Source organism: Cottoperca gobio, chromosome 1, assembly GCF_900634415.1.
Source record: "Cottoperca gobio chromosome 1, fCotGob3.1, whole genome shotgun sequence".
In the NCBI taxonomy this organism is placed as follows: domain Eukaryota; kingdom Metazoa; phylum Chordata; class Actinopteri; order Perciformes; family Bovichtidae; genus Cottoperca; species Cottoperca gobio.
Window position 1 is genome coordinate 12,157,961 of NC_041355.1, and position 27,682 is coordinate 12,185,642.

General features: G+C 42.0%; 1 protein-coding gene across 8 annotated transcripts in view; it reads right to left on the minus strand.

The window, feature by feature from the left end:
* The window catches only part of LOC115008753 (nuclear factor 1 X-type-like), a 106,228-nt gene that overhangs the window by 73,901 nt on the left and 4,645 nt on the right, over positions 1-27,682 (minus strand). For 7 of the 8 annotated variants that reach the window (XM_029432602.1, XM_029432583.1, XM_029432537.1 and 4 more), the window contains exon 2: positions 25,092-25,175. In XM_029432602.1, the coding sequence (XP_029288462.1) occupies positions 25,092-25,175 (84 nt within the window). Of the gene's footprint in view, positions 1-20,895; positions 21,047-25,091; positions 25,176-27,682 lie in introns of those variants that run through there. The other variant, XM_029432564.1, reaches the window with a different exon arrangement.

The following is a 27,682-nucleotide window of genomic DNA, read 5'->3' on the forward strand; positions in this document are numbered from 1 at the left end:
AGAGACAGGATACAGTGGACAATGACGGCTGAAAATGCTGTGGTGGACAGCTTCATGTAAGCAGCCTATACATGTTAAGCTGTTTAACAAGGCAAGGCAAGCGGATATTAAAACTGTCTAAAACAGGCTATACAGCTTCCCTGTAATTCACAAAGCTTAGTCTAATGCATTCAGATTCAGATACGCTGGTCTTTGTAATAACGAAAAGAATTATAGTTTCCTACTTCAGCCGGTAAATTGCCCATATTTTCATCGTGTTGCATTATGAAGTATACAATGACACATGATTGGGATTGAACAGCAGCAGAAAGTGATGGAGCACAGGCCTGTATAGCTGCCCTGGCAAGTGCATTGTCTCATTATCATTGGCTGACCCACATGACCTCAGAGGGACAAACTGTGCCCAGTGCACCATCTGAGAAATATTTGAGAGACAAAGGCTCTCACCAAGGATCAATTCAATATAATCTGATGTATGTATGAAATAAGTATAGACCTCTCTTCTCATTAGAAGTGCATTGAAATGTCATACTTCCAAATGACAAAAAAGGATTTGCTCATTTATGCTGTCCAAATTAGTCCAAAGGGAATTATAGAGACATTGTCAAAACTGGAATCTCGGCAATGGGCAGCCACAAAAAGCTAACTTGTCATGTGGCAAAGTTGAGGACCCGGCCATTTGATTGTGGGTTGAAGCCCCCTGCTGTGCAACGGGACAGGCTGTCTATGTGAACGCCTTACAAAGGCCAGAGTCCTCTGGTTGGCTCCCAGGACCATCAGATTTAGCCTGGCCTGCTCCCTCTGTCAGTGTCTGACAGAGGAGCCGCAGCCTTGATGACTGGCTGGGCCACTGACTGGCTGGCAAGCTGACTGTTCTGTTGGCTGAACGGCTACATGACTGGCTGGGTGAATGACTGGTTGGCTAACCGGGTAGGTAGCTAGCTGGCTAGCTAGCGGGCTGGCTGGCTGACTGACTGGCTCGTCCCTTCTACTGCTGGGGGGGTGCAGACCCCATCTGGACCAGGCCGAGCCGGGCCGGACGCCGATTGTTCATACTAACATACGCCTGCCTCACACAGTCACGCTGAACACGTGAAAAATGTAGGAATGAGGGAAGATGGCAGAGGCAAGAAAAAAAAATGGGCAAAAGGAACACGAGGAGATGGAATTAAAGAGGATGTGTGTGTTTGTTTTTGTTTTCGAAGAATAATGACGGAGGTGTGTTTGTCGCATATTTGAAAAGACTGAAGGGATCTAGACTTTTTGATGAATAGGCCGCAGACAAAGAAAAGGAGTCATATGTGCCAAGTATTTACAGTCACTTCCTGAAATATCATCATGCCATTACTGACAGGCTAAATGATAATAACCAAGATAACTATCAGGGAAATCCAAACCTTTCCTTTGTCCATTCAAACTAGCAACATATTTGCTTTTGTAGGTCCAGCCTTGCAACATTTTTTCAGTAACACTACTTAACTCTTTATGTAACAAAGAGGATGGAAAACTGACAGAAAAATATTAAAGACTACAAATTAATCTGTATTATTGAGCAAATACTATTTGTATGAAATATGTAATCCTTCAACAAAAAAAATCCCTCTTTTTAAAATCACTTAGTTAAATCCACTCACTGCCAGGCCTATTATGATCATAAACTGGACCAAATACAAAATTATACAACAGCATAACACAGGCATTAAGGTCTGTGCAGAATTTACAGTTAAGGCAAAATCTTTTATGATTTTGGCCAAGAAATTAGTCTGTGTGGCACCCTACTATTTAATATGTCCTTTTTTCTTTCTTTTTTTTTTACATTTTCAAACCCACATATCCTTCAGCTCCTTAGAGAGGGATTCTCCTGGTTGCCCAGAGTTCTTCGGGGTAAACGAAGGGAGGGAGTTTTTCGGGCCTTGGCCACTGGACTCTTTAGATATCTGCTCTGCAATAATTTGAGCGAGAGCTCATCTTATCTCTGCATGCCATGCTCTTTTAGAAAACTACGACCTTTGTTCGCCAGGCTGGGCAACACAATCTCCCCTCCTGCCCTGACAGGGTACAACTCAGAGAGCAGGAGAGAAATGAAAACCACCTCAGGTTTTATTAACAAGGCCAAGCTTGGAGCAGCAGCAACTGCCAAGAACACAAGACAAAGGAAACCCATAAAATAATGAAATTGTTGTATTTTAGATTTTGATGGTATTAAACAAAACAGAGATTAACAAACAGTGCTTGGTGGAAATCCACCCATTACACCATTTTGTCATATGGGCAAGACTGGCTGTGAAGAATGTCCTAAATGTCCTACAGCTAAAAACACTGTTGAAATGAGGGCTAAAAATAAAAAAGTAAAATCCAGGTTTTAAGCACACCGCAGGTCCTATCGTTGATAGCTTGTGTGTTTATTTATCTACTTATAAAGCACCAATAAATACATTATATTAAGGTTTAGCTAAAGCAATTGTTCGTGTAAGAGGAGCACACCAACACTCCTCTGTGTGGCCTGTCCTTTAGCTTAAAACGGCCTGCCCTTGCGTTTCTACATTTGAAAAACAAGATAAAATGAATACCCTCACTTTGGAAAGAAAGAAACCTACCCTGGTCACCGTGTTCATCACATTTGAATTTCCCCAACAGCCTTAATGACGGAGCTGTTGGCTTGTAACGGCTGTCTTTCTGCCGTTAACCTCACCGGACGGCGTTGTTAACCTCCGTCCGTCAGTTTATAACTCTTTGAATTTTACGTTCGTTAAAATAAACATTACGTCTCATTCTTGACAGTAAAACTGTTTTCAATAGCAGATATGTTTAAACATAGTGCTCCTCTTCTCCATGGAGAGAACACTGAACTTGAGCTTTACTTGCGGTCTGCTCTCAGCCTCAGTCTCGCGCGGCCTACGTTACAAAAAGGGTCAAAATAAATAACTAAAAGTCGAAGTGGAAATAAAAGGAGATAGATGATGTGTCGCAGTAGAGCTATTTAATAAAACAGTGTTAAGTATGACCTCAGTGAAGGCAAACATCCGCCAGAGTAAACACATATGTTACATTTGCACCAAAGCGTTTAAGCAGCTTAAGTCCATAAGTTACTGCAGATGCATTAATGTAGGGTTAGGGTTAGGGTTAATGTAACTTAACGTTTTTACATTTTTAAATCGACTATTAACACCTTTGTGTAAATTTAAAAAATACTATTAGTTCCTGTCTGTGGGCTATATTTGCATACAATTAATTTTAACAACCGTATCTCGGGCCTGTTTTCCCACATCGTTATCAACAGCTGTAATAAAAAATGACCTGAGATGAATTTGGGGTATTAATCTTAAACAGGTAAATTAAAGGCAATGTCAACAGGCATTAAATGAGTGCATTCTGCATTATATTAACAACATAAAGGTGACTTATTTCATTGTGATTCCAACAAAAGACAAAATGGAAGAAAAAAATATTAGTAGTAGTATTAATAGAGTAGAAGTATTAGATCAAACAAAATAAAAATAAATTAGGTACAGCCTCATCAAACAGCCTCCTTCAAACAGGTCTCCTTCAAATGATATGAATAAATGCACCCCATTCATATTTCCTATTGATATCATAGTATATTATTGTGTTGTATTTTAACATGAGCTAAATAATCTTAATTTCTTAAAAAAATGTGGTTGGAAGTTTATACTAGTTGGTTAAAAAATTGAAATGTCTTACAAACAAAAATTATGATGAATTTTAAAACAAATTACAACAGATAATTAATTAACACTAATACCCTGGAAAGCTATGCATTTAAAATGCAAAGGGACAGTATTTAATTACAATTCTGACTCAAATACATTTGATCAAACTCCTTTTAAAATTCTGAACATTTTTGTCATAATCATTTTAAATGGCTGTTTCCTTGTAATTACATGTTTATAAATTGTATTAAATATATATAATAAATATATTTACTTATATTTATTTATATATCTGTACTTGAGTTTGGTTGTTTGCACTTATTGTAAGTCGCTTTGGACAAAAGCGTAAGCTAAATGAAATGTAATGTAATATTTTCTAATAATAAATTAATTTGACCACATATTTTCTGGACTAAAAAGAAACACTGGGACACAAGCCTTTTGCTCTTTCTGCATTTTATTTGAGCCTAATTTCTTCGTAAAAATCTAATTATAAAGAAAAAGCTAAACTTAATTTCTTTTTTTTATTAAGAGCTACAAGGAAGTAACTGACTGAAGGCCAGATTTGTCTGATGATTATAATTATATTTGTCACACAAACTTTTGTTAACTATTCAAGATGATTCTGTAAGATAAGGTTAGGAAACACACACACACACACACACACACACACACACACACACACACACACACACACCCCACACACACACACACACAGAAAGCAGATGAAGCTTACAGCGTGTCAGGACTTGACACAACTGGAATTTAACTTTGACATCTGCTGTGTGAAATCACATATTGACAAGTGTACGGTGGTGATGTAAAGGAAAGACTGTGAGAGAGCTTAGCTATGTTCCCTGTGCGTGTGCGTGTGCGTGTGTTCTGACCACTCGAGATGATCTGAAATAATTTAGGTTAAAGTTCCTTGAGCTGTTTGTGCTTTATTTATAAATTAAATATTTTCAAACTTTGCCTCATAATTCTAAACTGTACATAAAACAGGGGAGTCCGATCATTTTCATGCATTACAGGCATAATGCCATTTCTGTCCATTCTGTTAAAAAAGAGAAAGATAAATTGCTTTGGGTTGACTGAATGTTCCATATTTTTACTACAGTAGTGCAGGAAAAGTAAGGTGCGCCGGCCTGAATAGTGGTGAGTAACGCCCTGCCATTAAGAGGTGATGGCTTAGTAACCTCACAAACCTCAGGGAAATAAAATAATTACGGACAAGTTGACATAAACTACTATTTCCTTGGAAACTCTCATGAGACAGAAAAAGTAAGTGTCCTTTTTTCTTCCCCTTTCATTCACTTATTCACTTATTCAAGCCCACACACATGCCTTCATACACAGACCCACATTATTATTCTTAAAAATGTCCTGCTAAACTTCTCATCACTGCCAGTCTTTCTATTTCCATCCAGCTCAAAACCTTTTCATCCATTCATCTACTCTCTAAAAGAGGAAAAGACTTCTTCCTGCTCTCTTTCTCCCATCTGCACAGATTGATGTTGAAAGTGTGTCTGCGCATCGTTTGTAATTACGCCTGTTTACACACTGAAGCATTACTATGTGTGAAAGTCTGGAAGCCATTTGTGGCATGAGGCGGAGAGGGAAAGACAGAGCGAGCGAGTGAGCTTTAAACAGCTCCAGAGACACAAGGAGTGATATCAAGCTGGGGCTTTTGACATGACTGGAGGCCTGGGTAATATTATACCCAAATATGCTTTCACGTTTGTGCGAAAGATGGGCAGACTGTTTCAGCCTCAAATGTAAGCACATCAAAGATAAGATCAAGGGCTCTTCTTTTTAGTATCCAAAATTTATTCAGCCAGGATTTTCTTGAGGTTTGTGGTTTTTATATGACTCTGGCCCATCTGTATGCATTTCACCTTATACAGTTAATTACAAACATAACTTTAACCCCACAAGTGAGTTATATTCACAATTTATATTCTAAAAATATTTGGAGAACTGAATTCAATTTGAACGACTTAAAAATACATTTTGTGATGATCGTCGGTTAAGTAGATTTGCAGGTTTTTGGCTTAGATTTGGTGAACGGAGTTCAAAACTTATACACTGAATCCACCAGAAGGTATTGTGGGGGACAGTAAAAAGGGCTGTGTGAAACGGTTTACATGTACTCCTTTTAATGCTAAACTGAACGTTAATCTTGATAACAGTGCCGTCAATTAGAAAGAATGTTTCTCTTAGGGGATGATGTTATCGTGGTATAAATAAAACTGGGCAAAATTATAGATTTCAAACTAAATTAGGAGATTCTGGCCCTGCATGTTGCAAACAATGATTTAATAAAACCACTTCAACATGTGGCTGCAGCTAGAAGGGCTAGTATAGGGTTACATGTATGCTAAGTGAATACATATAGACTACTGCATGTGTGTTTACATTACAGAGGATTCTGTAGCATCCCCATGGCAAATACAAACACACACACACACACACACACACACACACACACACACACACACACACACACACACACACACACACACACACACACATTCTGTTGGTGTGGCATTTTCCGACGGAGGACGTTGCACTACAACTGAGAGTACAGCGTTTCCCCTCGACAAGGGCGGTCATTCCTGATAAGGTCAAGTAGGCAGGGTGATACTTTAAGTGTGTGTGTGTGTGTGTGCGTGTGCGTGTGTGTGTGTGTGTGTGTGTGAGATAGCAGAGTGTGGCAGCTTTCTGCTTCAGTAATACAGTGAAGGAGAGCGTCTGTCTCACACTTTCTGTCTCATTCCTAACAGAAGCGCATGCTGCACACACCTTCAGTGTTCCAGTCGACACATGCCAGCGGCACACACTGGCTACCATGCCCTGCCTACAGCTGCAGCGAGGGCTTTGAACCTCATGGTTAGCAAATACAGCAGGAATCAAGCAGATAATGAAACCCGATATCCCCTCCCTTCCATGCCCTGCTCCAACAGCAGCCAAGGCCTGCTTCTCCTCACACAAGAGATGCACTATTGAGAGACTTTCTCTCGCACTCTTTTGCTCCCCCTCATTCTTTTATTCCTCCCTGGTCCTCGTTCTGCCAGTCGGCAAGGCGAGATGCCAACCTCTCCCCAAAGCCGGGCAGAGTGCCCTCACCCTTTATGCAAATGCTTCACCACTTGCCCGACTCACACATTCATTCTGTGCCCCCACCACCACCACCATCACCTACCCCTCCATTCCTTCTTTTATTTCTTTCACTTCTTACTATGCAATCGTTCTCCCTCTCTAACACTGTTTCCCTTTCCTGTACTCCATATTGTTGTTGCACTTCAACCACCCCTCTACCAATTGCCTGCTCTCTCTCAAAGGCTATCCATCTCCTAGCATCTCTCACTCTGCTCCCCCTTACTCCCTCTTCCCTCGTTTCTCGCTGCCTCTCTCTCACACAGCTTGACTCACCCTGATTCAAACTTGTGCACTCATTCCTCCGCCATTGCCAGACAGGCAAGTGCAGAAACTCCCTTCCACCTCTCTCTCTCTTTCTTCCTCTTGTACCTCATTTACTCTCTCTCTCTCTCTCACACACACTCTGCCCTGGTACTTCCCTTAAAGGGAAAGTATCTAGTCTATAAATTATACTTTTTATTCATCTGCTGCAGTTAGTATAAACATTATATCATCTGTCAGCATTTAGTGTTGAATGTATAATTTGCAAAATGGCCAGTTGGCATCCATACCTTCACTGTGAATTTATTCCTTATTTTCACGTGATTGATTGCTTCCTTGATTATTGAGCATGGCGTTAGTGGAGCTCTCCTTCTTTTTCTTTATAAATACTAGAGTTGCAGTGGATTCATGTGCCAATTTCTTAAATAATATTTTAAAAAGTACAGCAGGGTATGTATCGTTCCAAATTAACATCGCAGCACAAAGCTAACTCATGAGCGGTGGGTGAAACGTACTGATTTCAATCTTGCTGATTGAAGAATTATTAACCATGAGATAAGATTCTAAGACACTTGGCTTTATGAAACCCTTTTTAAAAAACTTGTAACTATGGTTGTTTTTTTATTATGCTATTTTGAATTATGTCAAATCTCCACAAAAGTTATTTAGTCTGCATATAGCTCCACAAAAAAAATGCAGGTTTAGTGTGTTGAGTTGTAATCTGACTTCCCCAAACCCTAAACAAATAAAAGCAAGTGTTTGATAAGAAAAAGAACAGAACATCTTAGCCTGCTGACCACAATGTATAATTTACAACGAGAACACTGCACATGTTTGCGGCATGCTACTTTGTAGATGGACAACCAACCTTTTTACATTAGCATCCTATTTCCACATCAGTGAGCTCCCTATCAGGAACACTGAAGCTTGCGGATTTAATTCTGCTTATCATGTGAGCTAGAGTTTGGCCTGTGCTGAGTTGGCGCTGCGAGGGTTAAACGGTGCCCGCTCCCTGTGGCATGATATGAGCTGGGCCTTTGCCTGTGCACTCTGCCTTGTCTGCGCTGAGTTGGTAGTGTTAGGGGTTAAGAGTGGGTGGCTGCTCCAAGTGGCTTCCTATGCGACTCTAATCCCATTAGGGTTAAAAGGTGTCTGTTCCAAATGGCTTCCTAAGAGCCGGGTCTTAATCTCTGCTATGCTTGACAGAGTTTAGGTTACAGCGAAACAGGCTCTTGATATGGCAGCGACTCTGACTCTGAGCTGGCAGTGTGAGGGTTAAAGGTCGCTCTGCCCATTTTGAGTGGCATTCCCTGTAGGGCAAGCACCATGCCAGGCCGGAAGAAACAGAGGGCACACACAAACACATGCTAGGCGAGAAACAAAGAGCACTCACAACCACACACATAAACACATGAGGACACGTGCGCACACACACAACAACTAAATCATTTTGAAACTTTTATCCTCTCAAACCAGTGCTTTCCTTTTTTAAAGATGTATCCTTCAACAAAGCAAGGGGAGGACAGGCAGACACACGACGCAGACGGGCGCCTCTGGGAGAGTGTACGCGCAGTTATCTCCTCTGTGACCACGCTCACTGACTTCCCCAGCCTAAACTACCACCTCGCACAGACCTCAGGAGCACCACAGTACCACAGGCAGACAGCCATAAGTACATGTCCTCAGAGGGGACATAAAATGGAGGAAACCCACCTCGATAAAAAGGCACCTCACAAACAGGCATGGGAGAGAAATAGAAGTTGGGAACAAAATAAAGTGCTGCATCACTGACCCAAGCTTCAAATGAGTTTAGTGTTGGATTTATAACCGTGGTAAATGTATTTAACTATCAACACTATCAGAAAATGTATAAGAGTGAAGTGTTATCTCCACTCTCATTTCTTGAGTAATTCAAACAATTGAACAGTAAATGCTTTTTATGTTACATTAGGTGTCTGTCTTCTACTTAATAGCTTGCATGTGGTATATTTGTAGGTTTGTATTGGCTCTTAGTTACCTTGAAATCGCTCGCAATTGTGCTGAGAATTTGAATAACATGTAAGTGAAATATTGCATGAATATAACTTAATGTGCCAACTTCTTTTCCTTTACTTAGTATCCTGCTCAGCCTACACAAATCCATTTAACTGCAATACATATTCTACTTGTGCCATGCCATGCAGCATACAATACAGTGTCTTTTTCTCAGTGAAACTGGTCCGGAATGAAATACCAGTCGGTCTCCATTTATAAACATGTGATTGTATGAAAAGATAGTATCACAGAAAAGTGAGCCAGAAGGAGGGAGCTGGACTGAAAGCAGCAAGAGCTGCCACGTCAGATGCTGCTGAGGCTTCTTGGCTGTCAGGACTGAAACCGACACACAGTGTAGACACGCACGCACATGCAAATGCAGTATGGCCTGCACCGCACATGCACAGATCCACACATCCATTCGAATGCACATGCACAAACACAGACTCATACACACACTCACACACACACAAAGGATTTGCCTTTGCAGTGCTGATTAGGGAGTTGGAGTCATCAGCCAAGCCTGACACCCCTGTTCAGTGAAGCCATCACCGCTGTCTCTCTGTGAGTCAACATGGATGGAGCCGCTCCATCAACAACACACACAGGCCCTAATAATAAAACGAGCAAATCCCTCACTCCAGTTTGCCTGCCTCATGCCAGAGAGGGCCTGCCCCAGGTCTGATCATTTCCTGTTAGGATCGCTACTGGATTTACACTCATCATTTGTGTTACACTCTTCAAGCTTTTAAATAAATATTTAGTTTCCCAAATATCACTGCAGTATTTGAATACTTAAAAAAAAAAACATCTCTAAACTGTGACAACCAAATTGCAACAGCACTATATGCAAATCATTGATTTATTCACATGCAACAAAGAAGACCGTCTCACCGGGATCCTGATACAAAGACACACATATAGGGAAATGATGTGGGCAATAATAAAGCTCTTCCGCTGGCCAAAAAAAATCAGATGCAAAATAGGATTTGGCGGCATCTTTATTTAGGCTAGCTTTCCAATTCCTGGAGAAATTGCATTATTGAATACAACAACGCCATTGTCTCAGCAAATTTTAGAGAGGCTTTCAGCTTTATATATTTCCAGAGAGGAAAATCAAAACAGGAACACTGTTTTACAATCTGAAGGGGAGAGAAGGCTCTTGTGCAGAGATTTGATTCTCTAGATAGCACTTGGCACCATTTGCCTTCTCTAAGTACGGTATGGTTATGATACATTAGCATTCCTTCACATCACCAAAGAAACCCAATATGTGTATATCAAGCATTTTTGTCAGAAAAGAACTAGAGGGAGAAAAGGGGAAGGGAGAGTCAGGTAAAGGATTAGCATTAAAAGGCCACAGGGAGTAAAAAAGTTGCCTGATGAGCAGCATTCCAACGGACAAAGCATGGCGAATGTGGAAACTGTTTAAGATAGTGCGCTGTTCTCAGGAGAGGCCGACAGGGAGTTAGTAAAGTGGCTTTTAAGCTCACCAAATCCAATATATCCTAGATAAGACTGTGGCTCTTCCTGAGGGAACGAAAGAGAGGAGTAGCGGAGGGGGGCTGGAAAGAATGAGGTAAAATGGAGAAATACACGGGCGAAGTAAAAGACATATTGAGAGAGAGAGAGAGAGAGAGAGAGAGAGAGAGAGAGAGAGAGTAGGGAGAGTTGAGGGATGGGGAGACAGTGAGAGAGAAAAAAGCAGACGGAGATAAGCAAACACTTATAAAAAAAGTGTAACGAAAGTGAGAGCATATTTTCAGATGGGAGCACATGTAAGATGTGGTGTCGGTTGATCCCGTCTCGTACAGTGCAGCGGATGAACCCGGAGACACTGAGCAGCCCTGCCTACCTCTCCAGCAGGATTTTATCACCTGTGTGAAAGAATACACACTGGCCAACCTCATCAATCTCCTCTCTGCCTCAGACCTGGGCAGGCCTTCTATGTACTCTTTAGCGTTAATGTTAAGGATATTGTTTAGGCAACAAAGTCTTAATGCAGAGGTGCAGGAATCCTTCGACACACACACACACACACACACACACACACACAGGTTTGGAAACCACTTTGCATAAAAAGCTGCTGAAACAGTCTGAAAAACATATAACGTATATGTAATATGAACCAAATAGTACATGCATCAAGTGCGTAAATATTCAGACCTGTTGCATTCATCTTCGTTAGACTCCTCTGTAAAGCTGGCTCTATACTTTAGTTGATTTTATTCTGCTCTTTCATGTGGGTTTTCCCTAATGTTGCCCACTGTCTGCACACATACACTGTTAACGGCCTGGTACACGCATGCACATGAAACGACAGCAGACAGGTGCAAACCCACAGGCCAGAGAGCAGAGAGTCAACAAACAGGGGACAGTATTTAATCATCCCCTGTTTGTTTATTTAGCAGTGGTTAGGTTTTCACTTTTTACTTAAACCTCCCAAACTTCATTGCAAAATCCCTCCTTTTAGACTCCAGAGAGAACATTCAAACAGTATTAATTCCTCTTGCTGGGAAAAGGGACGGCCTTTCCCGGAGCAATCCATAACATCTGAATATAAAAATAAATACGAAGAGCGGGCGCGCTCTTAACCCCAAAGTGAGGAGGGAAAAAACCTGCCAGGAAGTTTGACGACGGTGTGTGTTTTTCCTCTGTTTCACCGGCGTCTGGAACAACATGTTTCTCTGTGTAGTCACTCTCGTTTTGTTGCAGCCTACTACCATCTTTTCTCTTTCTCTCTTCTTTTTAAAAAAAATCAATCTCTTCAATTGAGCTTCCCCTTTCTGTCTTCTTTATCTTTATCCTCACCCTCTCCCTCCCTCCCTCCCTCCCTCTCTCTCTCTCTCTCTCTACTGGACGCCCCAGTGCCAGTTAACTCACCGCAAGCCAGAGGGAGGACCGCAAGAATGCTTAAATCAGCATAATTAGGCCTGTGTGTACTTTAAACACACACGTTTCCCCCAAGCCTGGACCCCTGCCACCCGTACACCGCTGTGTACGCAGCCATGGCCCGTCTCTTTGAGTCAATAAACACAAACATATCAGCAGTCAGCCTCGCACACATTCACACAACGTACACACACACACACACACACACACACACACAAATACATACGCAATCCATGAGGTGAAAAATGATGCTGTATGCCTCTGCCACCCAACTTTTTATTGAAGCTACCTCCCTCATACAGCTGTCACACACCCCCGCGGCCCAAACCACCATCACCACACTAACACAGTTTGACCCGTTACACTGTGTAGCCGAGGGGGAGGAAAGTTAATGAATTGAATACGGGGGTTCTGTGCTGAAAAATTGCACGTTTGTTGAGAAATTTCCATAAGCAAGCCGGTAAAAATTACTCACAAACACGCACTAAAACAATGGCAGGGATCTGAATTGAGTTTGTGGTTTTGTCCCACACACATCTGTATGTGTTTAAGGTTTCACTGGTACATTAACAAACAACTGCCTCCCAGCAAATCCAGGATGCCTGACTGCATATGGGGATTATCAGTAGTCATTACAGACCATTTAATAATAATCACCACCATCAAAAACAAATCTGTCCAAGCATGTGATATGTGAATGGCCAATATCACTGGCTGAGTGGATCATATTAGTGAAGATGAGAACTGATTAGACGTGTTTGGCAATTCATGTCATTTAAATTATCACACAGGAATCCACACGCTGTGAGCAGCTTGATATTGTTTTTATCTACTTTTCTGTGGGGCAAAGTGCTGCTCAGCGTCTGTATATCTCGTTGTGTGAGATAAGAACAATAAGAGATGACACTTACAGCATCAAAATACTATATATATATATATATATATATATATATATATATATATTGTTTTTATATATAAAAAGTTAGAAAGTGAGTAACTAAGACGCACTATAAAAAGGTCCAATAAAAACATTTCCCTCCCTTCCCGAAACACTCACAGCTCCTGAAGAAGCTTCAGGTGCAGACGGACACTGGATCAGAGGCCCGCACTTTCACAAACACGGGACCAAACACATCGGAAGGACGAAACCGAATCTCGTGAAACAAGAAGTCTTGAACATGAAAAGGCCTGGAAGCGACACAGCCTGCGGCTTTGTAAATTCACTTCTATTCTAAAGATATGCGTGGAGAACAAGTAACTCCAGTAGGGAATATCACTTATGCCTCTGGCTTTGGAAGCACGGTGGTGTTGCCATGGAGTTTATATGTCATTAAAGCAAAACATAGAGTTAATTTGATTTCCATTTTTAACATCACCCGCCTAAAAAACAGATAGATTTTATATGGCCTCAGATTACTTTCCTCTTGGCGCACCACTCCACAAAGTGATCAGGACACCATGCTCTGTCTACTTAGGAAAATATTTTGTCAGCAGCATTTGATCAAAGTTGTGTGATACTGTTTATATGAGGGTATTCACTGAGAACTAGCCACAAAGAAGCCACTCTGTGTGTATCTAGTCCTCTGCCTGCCTGCATGCAGGCCTGTCTGTCTGTCTGCCTGCCTGCCTGTCTGTCTGTCCTGTATGTCTTTCTGTCTGTCTGTCCCGTGTCACTCACACACACAAAGGCATGAACACACTCATTTCTGTGTTTGTGCCCTCACATAGCTGTGGATCTTCCGCAGGGTTCAACCAAGGTAAAGATATGGTATATTACGCAATGGCTTATAGATTTTTCCACCACTGGCGAGCTGCCAGGGCTCTCAATGGGAGAGAGGGAGGGAGAGAGAGACAGAGAGACAGAGAGGGAGCGAAAGGATCAGAGAGCAGCACACTGTGTTCCACAAGTCTGACTCGCTAACTGGATTCACTGGCTGCCTTGCTGGGACTGCAGGCCAGTAGTTACATTGAGGAAATAGGACTGCACAAAAGCATGTGAATGTGTGTGTGTGTGTATGTGTGTATAATACTGGGAGTAATGTGTGTTGGTGCTTTTGCATCAGTTATCAGATACTTACTTATATTAATTATGTCTGGTAGATATTTCAGCTATCACTGTCTCACACACACACACACACACTAAAGATACAGTTATATCAAGATAAGTAATTCACACCGGGGAGCGGCGAAGTGTGACCTGTGGCGAATTGCGGCCAAAAAGTAACTGCAGCCAATCAGTAAACAGATTCCTGTGACATGTTGACCTATGTTACAAAGAATTTCTTCCTGCTTGAAACACATGAACATACCTCCCTCTCGCACAAAAATCCAATAATTGCGGCAAGCTAGACTTTTGTTTTTATTCTGAAAGGTCAACGTTTTATGGAAACATATTTGACAAAGCAAAAACAGTTATCAGACTCCAATTATGACTGTGAAATTGCACAAATAAATGCCTTTGACATGAACAACGAAAACTCTAATGTGCATGCATGACAGACATTTCATTGGAGGATACTTCCAAAATGAGACTTGGAAGAGTCAGCAAGAGCAGCTCAATCTGTTTTGAATCAGACGCTCGCCTGTCAGAATGATCAATCCGACTGTTTTCTTGATTTACTTACAGAGTACGTGACATGCATATGTTAATGAAACTTGCGTTTCTCATATCAGTCTTGTCCATATTCTCCCGCCTGGATTAAGAAGGCAGACATGCTGTTCACACGCAAGGCATAGAAATCCATTCACAGAGCTGATTTGGCCTAGATTTTGCACGCCGAGGTTTCCCCTACTCTTTTAATTGGGCCCTTGATGCTCGACATAGGGTGTACTTCCTCTAATTAGCTATATCTATAGCGTATGGGAGGGTGTATGAATGCATGCATGTGTAAAATCCTCTTTTGAGCAACTCCAAACTAACTAAGAGCTTCAATTTCACGCTAGGCTGCATTGTCCCATTCAGTGGGGTTACCCCCACAAAAAAGCCTCTGAGAAAATCAAAAAGAGCGAAAAACACACCAACGGGCGACGGAGGAGGGGGATGGAGAAAGACAGAGAGAGAGGGAGAGACAAACAACAACAACAACAACTGAGGCTCATCCTTGAACAATGCAGATCTCTCACTAACCGTTACTTCTCTTTTAAAGGGAGCTAATTGAGGAGGTGGAGGGGGTGGAGGAAGAGGAGTGGGATGAAGGAGAAGGGGAGTCTGTCCCAAGCAGCTGCAAGAAGTACACAGTGCTTTGGCTCTTGTATCTTCTCATCACTCGATTCCTTGTGGGTTCCTCATGTTTCCACTGTCTGATCATTTCATCGTTTGCTGGCCAACTAAAGTAAACTGCTATTGCACCTCTAAAAACTGAGAACAACTCATATTACGTACCTAATTCTTACCTCCAGCCAAAAATATAATTGTATGTGGTCGTGAGCATTGCAACAACAAAAGCTCTGCAGGATAATTGCAGATATTTAGTTTTGGAGAATATTTTCTACTCCCATGACAAAAGTTGGCAAAGGCCAAACTGAGAGATGTTCTGACTCTGCTGCTCCTTCACCACCACATGTCCGTCTATCTGTCTATAACATACGTGAGTGCTCAGCCTGATTTCAGAAGAGTGCACGTGTGTGTGTGTGTGTGTGCGCACGTACATGTGTGTGCCGTATGGCTTGGTAAACACATATCACAGACCAACATAAGAACGCTATAGGCGCTGCCTGCTTCCATTGGCCACAGATCAGCCTAAACCTAATCCACACTAGGAGGCGGGGGGGGGGGGGGGGGGGGGTACATTTATTCACACGGACACACACGTATCGGACACACACATGCACATCCATCCAGGGGACAACCACCTATTACCCTGGTGTGCCAATTGCCTCGGTTAAGCAGGATAAATCCATTTTCTCTGGGCGGTCAGGAAGACTGCACAGATAAGGGATGAGCAGAGCACCACAGAGCTGGGCTGGATTTAACTCACCTCCAAGACAGATTCACACAGAAACACACATACACACAGAGAAGCAGATGGGGACCGTCCGCAAGCTAGCTCAGGGTTTTACTCAGGGCCTTATAAAGGCTTTTCCATAGCACATTTTTTAAAATGCTACCAACAAAAACTAAAATTTTAATTTGTGCACACTCTTGACAAACATGATGCACAATGCGTGAATTTAAATATTTGTTGATGAAGTTTGAACAACTTGATCAACTTAATTTAATCTTTTTTCAAAACCTCAAGGGTCAACACATCCCTCACACAAATACAAGAACATTTTGTTTCTCTCCGTGTAATCAAGATGTATTCAGACACTGACATGGACATGTTGTGCCATTTCTCCTACTCCTTCCTCCGTCCCAGCCTATACCAGCTCACTCTGGGCCAAGCAGTGTAAGGTGGACTTGGTCTGCCTCCAGCAGAAAGGATGAATAAGTAAAAAGAACACAATGTACCCCTGGGTTCTGCCTGCAACCCACTGCCGGCTGGCCTGCCTGTCGCCCTGGCACAGTTGGCAGGCCACTTTCACCCAGCCTACCATCCACGACAGCAAACCTATTCTCCGCTGCCTGTGCTGTGCCTACCAACTAGCTCTGTGTGAGTGGGATTAGTGTGTGTGTGTGTGTGTGTGTGTGTGTGTGTGTGTGTGTGTGTGTGTGTGTGTGTGTGTGTGCGTGTGTGCGTGTAAGCGTGTATGCGTGTGTTGTGCAAAGTGATGCCGGCTAGGCTTGGTATGTTACCAGATCATGCAGGCCCACCTCGGCTTACACCAGCACTACGGCCGTCACCATCCTAGTGAAACCAGAACCGAGGGCTGACGCAGGAGAGCCAGCGGCCCAAAATGGGGCAGAAGTAAGAAACACACACCTACTGTACACATGCACACACACTCACACACATGGACAGCTGAAGACCTGGTGTGGACTTGAATGTGAGTTTTAATGAATAGACTCTGGTGACTGAAAACAGGAAGACGAAATACAACCAAATTTAAAGAAAGACGTGTTTAACTTATATACAAACTGCCTGTGTGGGATCCACACATATTGCCACACAGACTTTATACATATGCACTAATTCACAAAAACTGTTTTGTTGAGATGTTAAGTGCCTTTATCTTCATCACCAAAGATACAAACTACAAAATCTCCACATTTTTTCTGTTGCTATGGCTATATGGCATGGCTACAGTATGTATGGCTTTCACTGCATGCTTTTAAGTGCTTTGCCAATCTGCACGGCTGAGTGAATTTCAAGGACTCATTTGATCTCTAAATCTAAATCTAAAAAAAACAAACACTTTAGAACTCCAAATCATTAGATCATGAAGCGCATATGAGCAAGAGTCGAGCAAGCAAACAAAACTTCTTTTTTTGCGTGTGATCTGTGCGGAAAATAGTGAAACAATCTCCTGCACAGTGTTACACATCTCTGGAGTTCGCAGCAAAGCTTTTGAAAAGTTGGCAGTGTTTGTGAGACGCGCTGTATATTAGCAGCCCACATCTCATTTGGATAAGCGGGACTTAACTGGAGTCTGAAATAATTGATTTCAAAACGCAGCACATAAAAGTTTTAATTAAGGACGCCTCCGCGACCTTCAAACCGCATTAAAACTTTATGCAAATACATTTCCGTCACAATGATGTGAAACAATGCCACGTAGACCGTAAAAAAAAACCTCCCGTTGCTGTTTGGCAAGTGCATGTGCACAACTTTTTGGCTGCTCAGGTCCGTCACCTAGCAGACCATTCCAGGAAAGCTTTTATCAGCATTAATAATACATTGTAGATTGTTTACACCAGTTTTGCATGTTTTCTGTGATTTGTAAATTATGTATATGGCTGGGATCGAATAACAAAGTCTTAATGGACAATGGGTACATAGTACATAATGCACGTCAGTATAATTCATGCACGTGTGTGCCTGGGTGTGGACACACACACACGCACACACACACACACACACACACACACACACACACAGAAAAAACAAACAATCCCGCCTTTCGCAGCAACAAACCACAGATCATTTTAACAGGCAATTAAAGCAAAGTCGGATGTTCGAGTCAAGTTTAAATTACAGGTGTGGAAAAGAGTGGTGTTGCATATAAACACACGAGCAGGATGCACGGACGGTTTCCAAGTTAATGTTGACTGCTGTTATCTTCCAGCTGCGTTAATATCCTCTCAATACAAACACAAGTTCTGAAGGAGATATGAGAGAATGCAAACACATCGGCTGTCCTTGATATCCATCAGCAGGGCCGGGAGACGCGTATAACAGCAGCCTAAGCAGATCAATATGTATCGCGCATATGGGCAGCACGCGGCCATGCGGCGCTCGTGCGAGAGGATCTGCTGCCAATTAATTTTAATTAATGGAAAGAAGGAGGAAACTCGATGCGGACCTCTGCCTCGTACCACCAGGCTTGGAAAATTATCTGTGCTAAATATGCAGTAGGGCTGTTGGACTTATTTTACTGATCAAATCAAATAGACTATTGATTAGAAAATGTATCCCTCACAGTTTAAAACTAACAGACGCCAGAGAAGTCAAGAGGATATAAAAGGGAACATAAATGGGGAAAGAGTCGATAGAAGCATTTTAAGTGATGCAAATGATTATGATGCAGCCACGGCTTCTTACTTTGTTGAAGTAATAACAAAAAAAAAAGATGTGATGAAATATAATTTTGTATTGGAGCACTGCTGTTTCTAACAACTATAATCAGAGAAAACATAATGAGGTCTGGTCAGAAGGCCTGGAATAACACTGAGAAGGAATCCTGCATGTTTTCTACAGAGACCGTCAGATCTGTTTGAAGAACGGAATATATTTTATCCCTCATCACATGACATAAAGGTGTTATATAATCTCACAAAGATTTGATACAAAATATGAATAGTATATTACCCCACATCGCAGCTATGCAAAACTGCGCTAATCTGAAAACGAGAGGAGGGCGGCAGGCCGTGACCTCCCTGCAACACTGCAACACTGCAACATGTAACATACAGGACTGGAGCTAAACAGCTGTGACTCCTTAATGCACAATCATTTAACTATATAAATTAATGCAGAGAAATTATAATGCATAAGCCTGATAATTAGTTTATTGCACTGTATATAACTCATGACTATAACGGAAGCTCATGACCTCAGACAAACAAAATCCACACTGCTTTCTGACAAACACATGATGTTACAAGCTTATATTCAACTTGATATTTGAAAAGGGGTTTCATTTTAAAATACTGAAATATAAAATTGACTTTACACCTGCTGTTTAATGTGATAAGCCGAGCGGCAGAGAGAAAAACGGACCTGCTGAAGCTCAGCGCGCCTGTAGCTCTCATCAATTAACTCTGCAGTGACAGCACTAAATGTCTGCATCCGTGAACTACAGCTTAGTTTAAAACGATCACTTTAAATATGTACTCATGAACAGCACAAAAAGTTTGACGTTGAGAGAAAAACCAAAAAGGTCATTTTTGACTTGACCTTTGCTGTCGTGAGCTGTTAGTTTAATTTACAGATACAACTACTTACACACTTAAACCATGCGTATTCAGCACATACAGCAAAGTAAGTAAACTTACTGTAATGAAGTAAGTAAGGAATTAGCAACACACCTCAGTTATCTCTCACACTGAAAAAAATTACCTGGCCCAGTGTTTTTACTGTGCAGGCATTAATCATTAACGATTATTTCTAGTAAAACAAATATAATATATCTAAATGGTGATTGCAGTGTTTGAGATGAAAAAAAAATGTGTTTAGACTTATTTCAGTTTAGAGCCAGAAGTGCATACAGGAGATGAGGCCGGAAAGGTCAAAACGGAGTATATCTCTGTGCATTTAATTACAAAAACACGAGCTGCATATTCAAAGAGGATTTCTTAACTCTATCATATATTTTATCATATAGTCTAAAGACAAGTAAAACAAAAACTAACACTTAATCACTTGCATACAGTGTCTAACTCTATAACCATTACCCTCAAAACGGCCTTTGAAATTACGCACAACATAAATTTCTATTTGAGCGAACAGTGAGTGAAAAGCGCCATTGAGTGCTCTCTTTAATGTAGTGCCTGTGTAATTAACGTTATTAACATATAATAGCTTTATTGCTTCTTTCAAGGTCAACTGTATTTTGTGAATTTTAATCAAACTGCAACCATGCAGCTCGGACTCTCCACGCAACACGCGCCCACACTCCCATGTGTCGCCTTCAGGATGTCCGAAAAAATAAGTTTTGATTTAAAACGAGGCTGCTAAAGTGGAATAAAGTAACTGAGGGACAGATATGAATGTGTACACGGTGACCCTAAAAGGCCCCCAGCGCCGGCCGCGGCTGGAGACCAGCAGACCTCCGTAACAGCCGCTAGTCAGAATCCCTCATTCGCATAAAAAAAAGTGTCCCACAACAAAACGAGCCATATTAAAACTCAATTCGTGCTCTATTATATTTGTCGATAAAGCCGATTATTGCCTCAGGATGGTTGGAATTAATCGCCAACTGTCAGGGCACCGAGCCCTTCTTCCCCTTTCTCCAACCTCCGTTTTATATAAAATAGATTTGTGAGAAGCGCCATTTTCTCTCCAAACCATGCGCAATGAGACGCACAAGAAAGCCCGTTGGAAGAGTGCCATTAAAAAGAAAGGGGGAGAGAGGGAGAGAGAGAGAGGGAGGTTAGACGCTATCGGGGAACAGAGAGCAGAGCTGGAAAAAAGGTCCTTAAAACGCAACAAATGACAAGCAGCAGCACGGCAGACAACACAACACTGTAACCACATACAGTAGAAACAAACCGGAGGCGCACCATACCGGAAAAAAAAGCAACGAAGAGGAGCATGGAAAACGGCGATTTTTTTCATACCTGTGTCAAGCAGTAAGGGGAATACATGGTTGTGTCTAGAGATGAAAATTGGAGTTGTTGATAATAAAGTTGGATGGAGGTTCGCTGCGGTGCCGCATTGCAAAGCCGCTGTGGCTCAGTCCAGGCTGTAACCCCGCCTCACTCACAGTGAAAGCTCCGCACTAACTTTAGGGGAAAGTTTCTGCTGCTCTCTCTCTCCCTCCCTCCCACCCTCTTTCTCTCCAGCTCTCTCACTCTCTCTCTCCCTTCCCGCTTCTCTTTCGGATCGACACAAACCTAACTGTACGTTAAGTTATCATCGACAGTTTAAAAAAACTAAACAGAATCACTACTTCGCTAAAACTCCAGAAAGGAATCGCACGAGAGACGGTATCCCTACAGTGCTGTAGGGGCTTATAGTGCGCATGTGGCGCTCAGTGGTGATTTCAGTCACATCATCGTGTTTTATGGCATTTTATAAAATTCCTATGGAATATCTGTAATGTCTCTATAATATTTCCACCAGTTCCGCAACTGGTATCTGTATTTATTCTTCTTACATTTATTACAGGATTTACATTTTTTTTTTCGGGAGGGAATCATTGTTCTGTGCTTGCAACAAACATTTAGTCATAATGTTGCCGCGTTTTTACTTAAGCTCGTGTTGATATGACAAATAACAAATTCAGATTCTGTCTATCTTTCAATGTCAGATAGATAGATAGATAGAAAAAAAAAAAGCTCCAGTTAAGACACATACAATGCTAATTATTATTATTATTATTATTATTATTATTATTATTATTATTATTATTATTATTATTATTACCTTGTTACAGTGTTATGCTTAAGTACATTTGTGAATTTTCATTATAAATCAGTCTTAAAAAATAAATAAATAAAGAGTACCAAGATGATTGAAGAGGCAGATTTCCTTCTTTGATGCTGCACAAATGCAAAAGCAAACCCAAGTGTGACCAAAATGGAAGCAAAGGTTGGAAGTGTGACAACTGTGAATTTTGCTGTGGTATTCTGTCAGCCCGTCAGCTGGAGGGTGACACAAAGCTTTCTGCACACAATAAACTAATTCAAGTGTCTCAAGTGGAAGAGGCCCCATATTCTTAACTTGAGTATTCATTACTGTAAATTAAAAGTGTGCGAGTGTCCTGAGGCAGCTCAAATGTGGGTTAAGATTGTTTGTGTTTCATTAACTTTACAAGGTGTGACACTCCCTACTCTGTCAGCTTCATTTTTGCCTGAGTACGGTCGTTAATAGCTGTGCAGTTTGGGGTGAGAAACTCCTCGTCTGAAATGTATAACCAACACCACATTATATTTACATTAAAAGGAGCATTCAAATATTCTTAATATTTATAGGGACATCCTTGAATGCCCTCAAGGAACTAAATAAGTCCAAAGTTATTACAGCAAGTTTTGTAATGAATTCAGCTGTGGTACCCCTCAGATTCCTTCTTTTTTTAACCCAGTCCAAGTCATATTCTAGCGCTATGTATATGTATATGGAGACAAAAGATACCTGAACTAGGACGAAGTGGTCTAAACCAGTTTCATTGTGAGTCCTATTGTATGGAAGCGATACACTCTGTTTCTAATCAGGCTTGGCTTTATCCTTGCCCGCTCCCTGCTCCTCAGCCTAATCAAACTCATATATGCAGGCAGAGTGCCTGCAATTATACATAAGCCCCTGCCTTGTGCATGTGTGTGAGTGAGAGTGTTTGGAAATATGTGTGAATACAATTCTGTATGTGCGTATGTCTTCGTGTACGAGTTTTACACAACGTGTGTGTGTGTATGTGTGTGTGCAAGGGTGCGGTTTCGGGGGGCTGAAGTCACCCCCGCGCTCAAGTGCCAAGTTTTTTGCAGGGGGATATGAAGCTGTGCAGCTTTACGAGACCTCAGCCTATGTAGGATACTTAGCCGCTCACACCACAGACACACATGCATATAATGTACAGTATATACACACATACACGTACACACACACAACCACAAATGTTTTGTGGTCAAAGATACGCTGGCACAAGCAACAAGAAAGAGAACTAGATTGAAGAAAAAAAAGAGGAGAAAAATACAAAATAAAAGTGGAAAAAAGTGAAGCATATTGAGGTGTAGTCTATTCCTTTCCCATAGTCTCTCCTCTTTCCAAACCACACCCCACCACGGCACAGGCCCAAACTCCAAAGCCTTTGTGTTCTCCCTCGCTTTCCCTCTTTTCTCTTTCTGTCCACCTCATTTTCTATTTCTTTAGCGGTTCTTTTTAGTGACCTTTTTCTTTTTTTCTATCTTATAATCTTTTGCTGTTCCCTCTCTCTTTCTTTCGTCTTAATCACACACACACACACACACACACACACACACACACACACACACACACACACACACACACACACACACACACACACACACACACACACACACACCGTCCCTTTCGTCTGTCTGACTTTTCTGGAAGTCTTTGTCTCTGGCTGCAGTCTGGGCCGAGACATCCATCTCAGTATTCAACACAGGCAACTTGGCTGTAACAAACAAACTATAGCAACCACAGCAGTTACAAAACACTGACGCTCAAGTTTTATTTTCAAACACTCTCTCTCTCTCTCTCTCTCTCTCTCTCTCTCTCTCTCTCTCTCTCTCTCTCTCTCTCTCTCTCTCTCTCTCTTTCTCTCTCCCTGCCCATGATCAAACAGCCCTGTCCGACCATCACCTTTCAAAGCCCCTGGAGCGAGCAGGGCTCTAGTGGTTTCTGAGACTACGTTTGCCATTAAAAAGTACACGAGAAAACCATATGGTGTGTCTAAAGTTAGCATGTTGTGGTCTCCCATTGACACACGGCACTACCCATATACTTGCTGTTTACCATTGCCTGTGGCTAGGCCATTAAATATTGAAAGTGAAGTAGCATACTGATACTACCATTAGCATGCTAAATGTGTGAGACAGGTGGTCGAGGCTGCCTTTCAAAAGGCAGGAAATATGTGAACGGAAAATGTGTGTAACTGCACCGTTTACTACGCCGTACAGTGTAAATATTTTTTGAGTAAGCTGTGTATGTGTACTCTGGGAGGGAGCACGCCAGTCAAATGCATACAGGCATATGCAGTCAGAAAGAAATGGCTGACTGGCCGTTATGGCTAACAAACATATCATACACAGTGTGGATCCCAGAGACTCTTTGGATCTGTTTGCAATCTAAGTGTGTGTGTGCTGAGCAATGTGTTACTCCTGCTGCTTTTTATGTGTTTACTGTGTGCAATAGCTTCATATACATTTTACTCCGACCGGTTTGGATTACTGCGTTTACTGTGTTTGTATTCAACAGGAAGAAAACGTACAGATTTATTTTTCTAGTCTGATGTCATCATTTCTTAATTTAAGATTTTAGGATTAAATTCAACATGTCAGTTTACAGAACACGGGCCAAAGGGCAGTTGCATCAAACTAAAGTCTGTAAAGTCAACCTGAGAGATGATGCATGAAAAGATGAAAGCTGTTTCTACAAATATATGAAAATCACCACATGCAGGACGTGTCACAGAAAGTGTCAAGCAAAATCTCATATCTTTAGTTTTGCCATTTATGTGGTTCTCTGCTGCTGGCTTTGTCCCTCCACATGAGGAATGTGTGTTCAGACAAAGTCGAACTACTGCGAAGCATAAATTAAACCTTGTAAAAATACATGTCACTGAAAAGTTGACATTTTGAGGAAATACAGTGTTTTTGCAGGGCACTGTTGCCACACATCAGCACGGTGGACAGATGAGTTCAGGACGTACATGATGACATGTGGGAGATTTTACAGGAAGTGGATATATGAGCATGCTAACGGGCAGAATGTCAACATAAGAAAATGTGTGTGTGTATTTCCTGGACACATTAACCCCAGAGCCTCTAATTGAAGATCTGAAGAATGACGATGATATAGTGGTTTACATGGTGACGTCTGGCTGTAAAAAGTATTCTGAAACAATGCTCTGATTAGTCTTTTGTACTCTGAAGGCCTCTTAACTGCGGTAAATCTTTACAAAGGAAAAAAGAGATTATTTTTAATGGACTGTGTGGCTTGTTTGTGTGTGCAGGAAATAAATCTTGAAACATGACAAGGATAGTTGCAGAAAGCTTGTAGTGTGTGTGTGTGTGTGTGTGTGTGTGTGTGTGTGTGTGTGTGTGTGTGTGTGTGTGTGTGTGTGTGTATTTACCCTATATGTATCAGACACGAGGAAACATTCAGGCATCCCTGGGCCTCTAGCAGGATCGTCGTTCACCAGGTAGGTGTCAGTAGCCTAAAAAAACAGACAAAAAGATGGTTATTTAATTAAGGTTTTAATCATTTTAGTAATACAGTTTTGGCATAATATTAACAACTCTGGTAGGAAGCAGATCTCAAACGATTTGGCACCAGAATTTCTAGCGTTTGCTAATTTAGCGGTAGCTTGAATCTGTTGCTTTGTATGAGTTTCCAGGAAGAAGAATAAACTTTAAACAAAAATTAAAGCTACACTAGCCCTAATCAAAAATGCAATGAAAAAACTTCAGAGAATATATTAAAATCCAGAAGGACATTTGTGTCAACCATCACATCCTGAAATCACCAGGATCAAACGTGGACTTGCTTGCTTCCCCTTCGTGACACAACCCTTAAATGTCTATATGAAACAGCCTCAACCCATCCTGGTGTCATTTCTCCACAGAAAGCACAGCGCCTGTTAACAACTCTTTCACTATACATGCCCAGCCAGACTGTCTGTAAGTACCAGTGTGCATGCATGCATATGTGTGTAAGTGTGCATTCAGGGAGCTTCATTTGTATTCTAAGTCAAGCAGTCAGGCAGGGTTCTGGCAGGGCCCGGAGCTGTGAAATGGGCTCTCCTTGCAGTTCTGCCGTTGATTGGATCAACCTATCCCACTCTACTTAGCCGAAGGGAGCCCAAATCCCACAGCCGCTGTGCCGTTCTGTGAAATCCTATTTCATTTCACAACTTTAACGGATAAAAAAGCGTGCACACGCGCTTGTGCCAGCCCGAGACCCCATGCCACATTTATTTAGCTGAACAGGAGCAGAGAGAAAACAGTGCATGTGGTGTGTGGAAACACTTAAATGCACATACACACATATAGTCTGACCCTCCTGTAAATATAATCACCTGCACGGATATATATGTGCATTTTTTCCACGCCCATGTGCTCTCGGCTTCGCAAACAGAAACACACGCACGCACACACCAACGCACACGTGCATGCCACTTACGCAGACACAAACCCCATAATAAGAGCCAGACATTGGCAGACCACACAGCCCTGAGTTGTGGTGAAAACAAAGGCTATTCATATCCTTCGCAATGAGAGGTCTGTACAGCTAACTCTCTTTCTCCCTCTCTCCCCCCAGCTTTTTATTACAGATAATCTGTACTCGCAAACCTTCCATTTTTCTGCATTTGTGCGATTTCTAATCATCTTTATTAGTCCATAAACATGTTTTTTTTATTTTTAGTCTCTTTTTACAGCCGAGGCCTCCAGCTCCTTAAGGGGCAACACAGTGCCCATTGTTGAGTCTCAAAAAGAGGATGAAGCCAGGAACGGAGTGAGAGAGGCCTGCTGATAGGACTGCAAAGCATTATGGGAATGGGGTAGATGAGTTCCTCGGATGCACACATACACATGCATGCTGATACACACACACACACACACACACACACACACACAGACACACAGACACACACACACACACACACACACACACACACACACACGACAACATGCAATCACTCAAAGTCTGCCAGGCCACATGTGTCTAATAATGAGACGATGCATCTGATTGGCCGGCGCTCAGAATAATGGCCTGGATCCATGGCACCTGTGTGGGGGTCCGCACCAGCACGAGCCTGCCGACTACCAGCAAGCAGTACACAAAGCATCAGGTGTGCTGGAGCCTCTGTGATTGGCTGTGCCTGGCCAGAAACAAGGTCAGATGCACGAGCAAGCCTCCTCTGATTGGCTGAGCCGGACCCAAAAAGCTGTGAGTGGGAAAGAACTGTTTTCATTGGCTGCCATCGCCTCATTCTGCTGGTGAATGGATGTCTGGCAGGATGGCACTGGGAGAACTGGGAGTATGCAAGGACACACCGACTATTTGAGAATATCTTTGTACATACAGAGAATCTCAATATTACTCATGCTTTAACTTAACCCAAGGAGCTCTTTGAAACAATGTAAAACACACCAAAAACCCACTGCACCCCAGCAATATAATTTGCTCTTGTTTCATATTAACCAACCGACAAAGGGGATTTTAAATGCCCTCTTTATGGCGTCAGCCAAAGAAACAGGTGTTGATGAACCACAATCCCATTGTGCAACAGTGAATAACATGAAGCTAATGAATAGGCTAAGCTCTGTACCTGCCACTGGGGAGGCCAGAACATACTGACTCCCTTTGTAGTAAACCCCGAAAAAACTCCAGGCCCCCAAACACTCTCTCCTGCAGCAGTGTATGAATTATATATTGTACTATATATATAGAGCATATGCCCGGCCCATATGGCCAGCCCTGAGCGAAAAAATCTCAAAGCCCTCCTTAATTAACATTTTAGAGGGAAGATTCGGAGGCGGGAGATTGAGTCAGTGACCTATTTGGAGTCCATCATCGCCCAATGCAAATGTGTTAATTGAGACAGATTTTCCCACTCCACAAATATGTGGAGTAGGGGATAGCAATGGAGGATTTTTTGTTTGTCTGAGCCATCTGATCTAAGGTAGGGCTACAGGATCTGTTTTAAACTGCCTTTCCTGT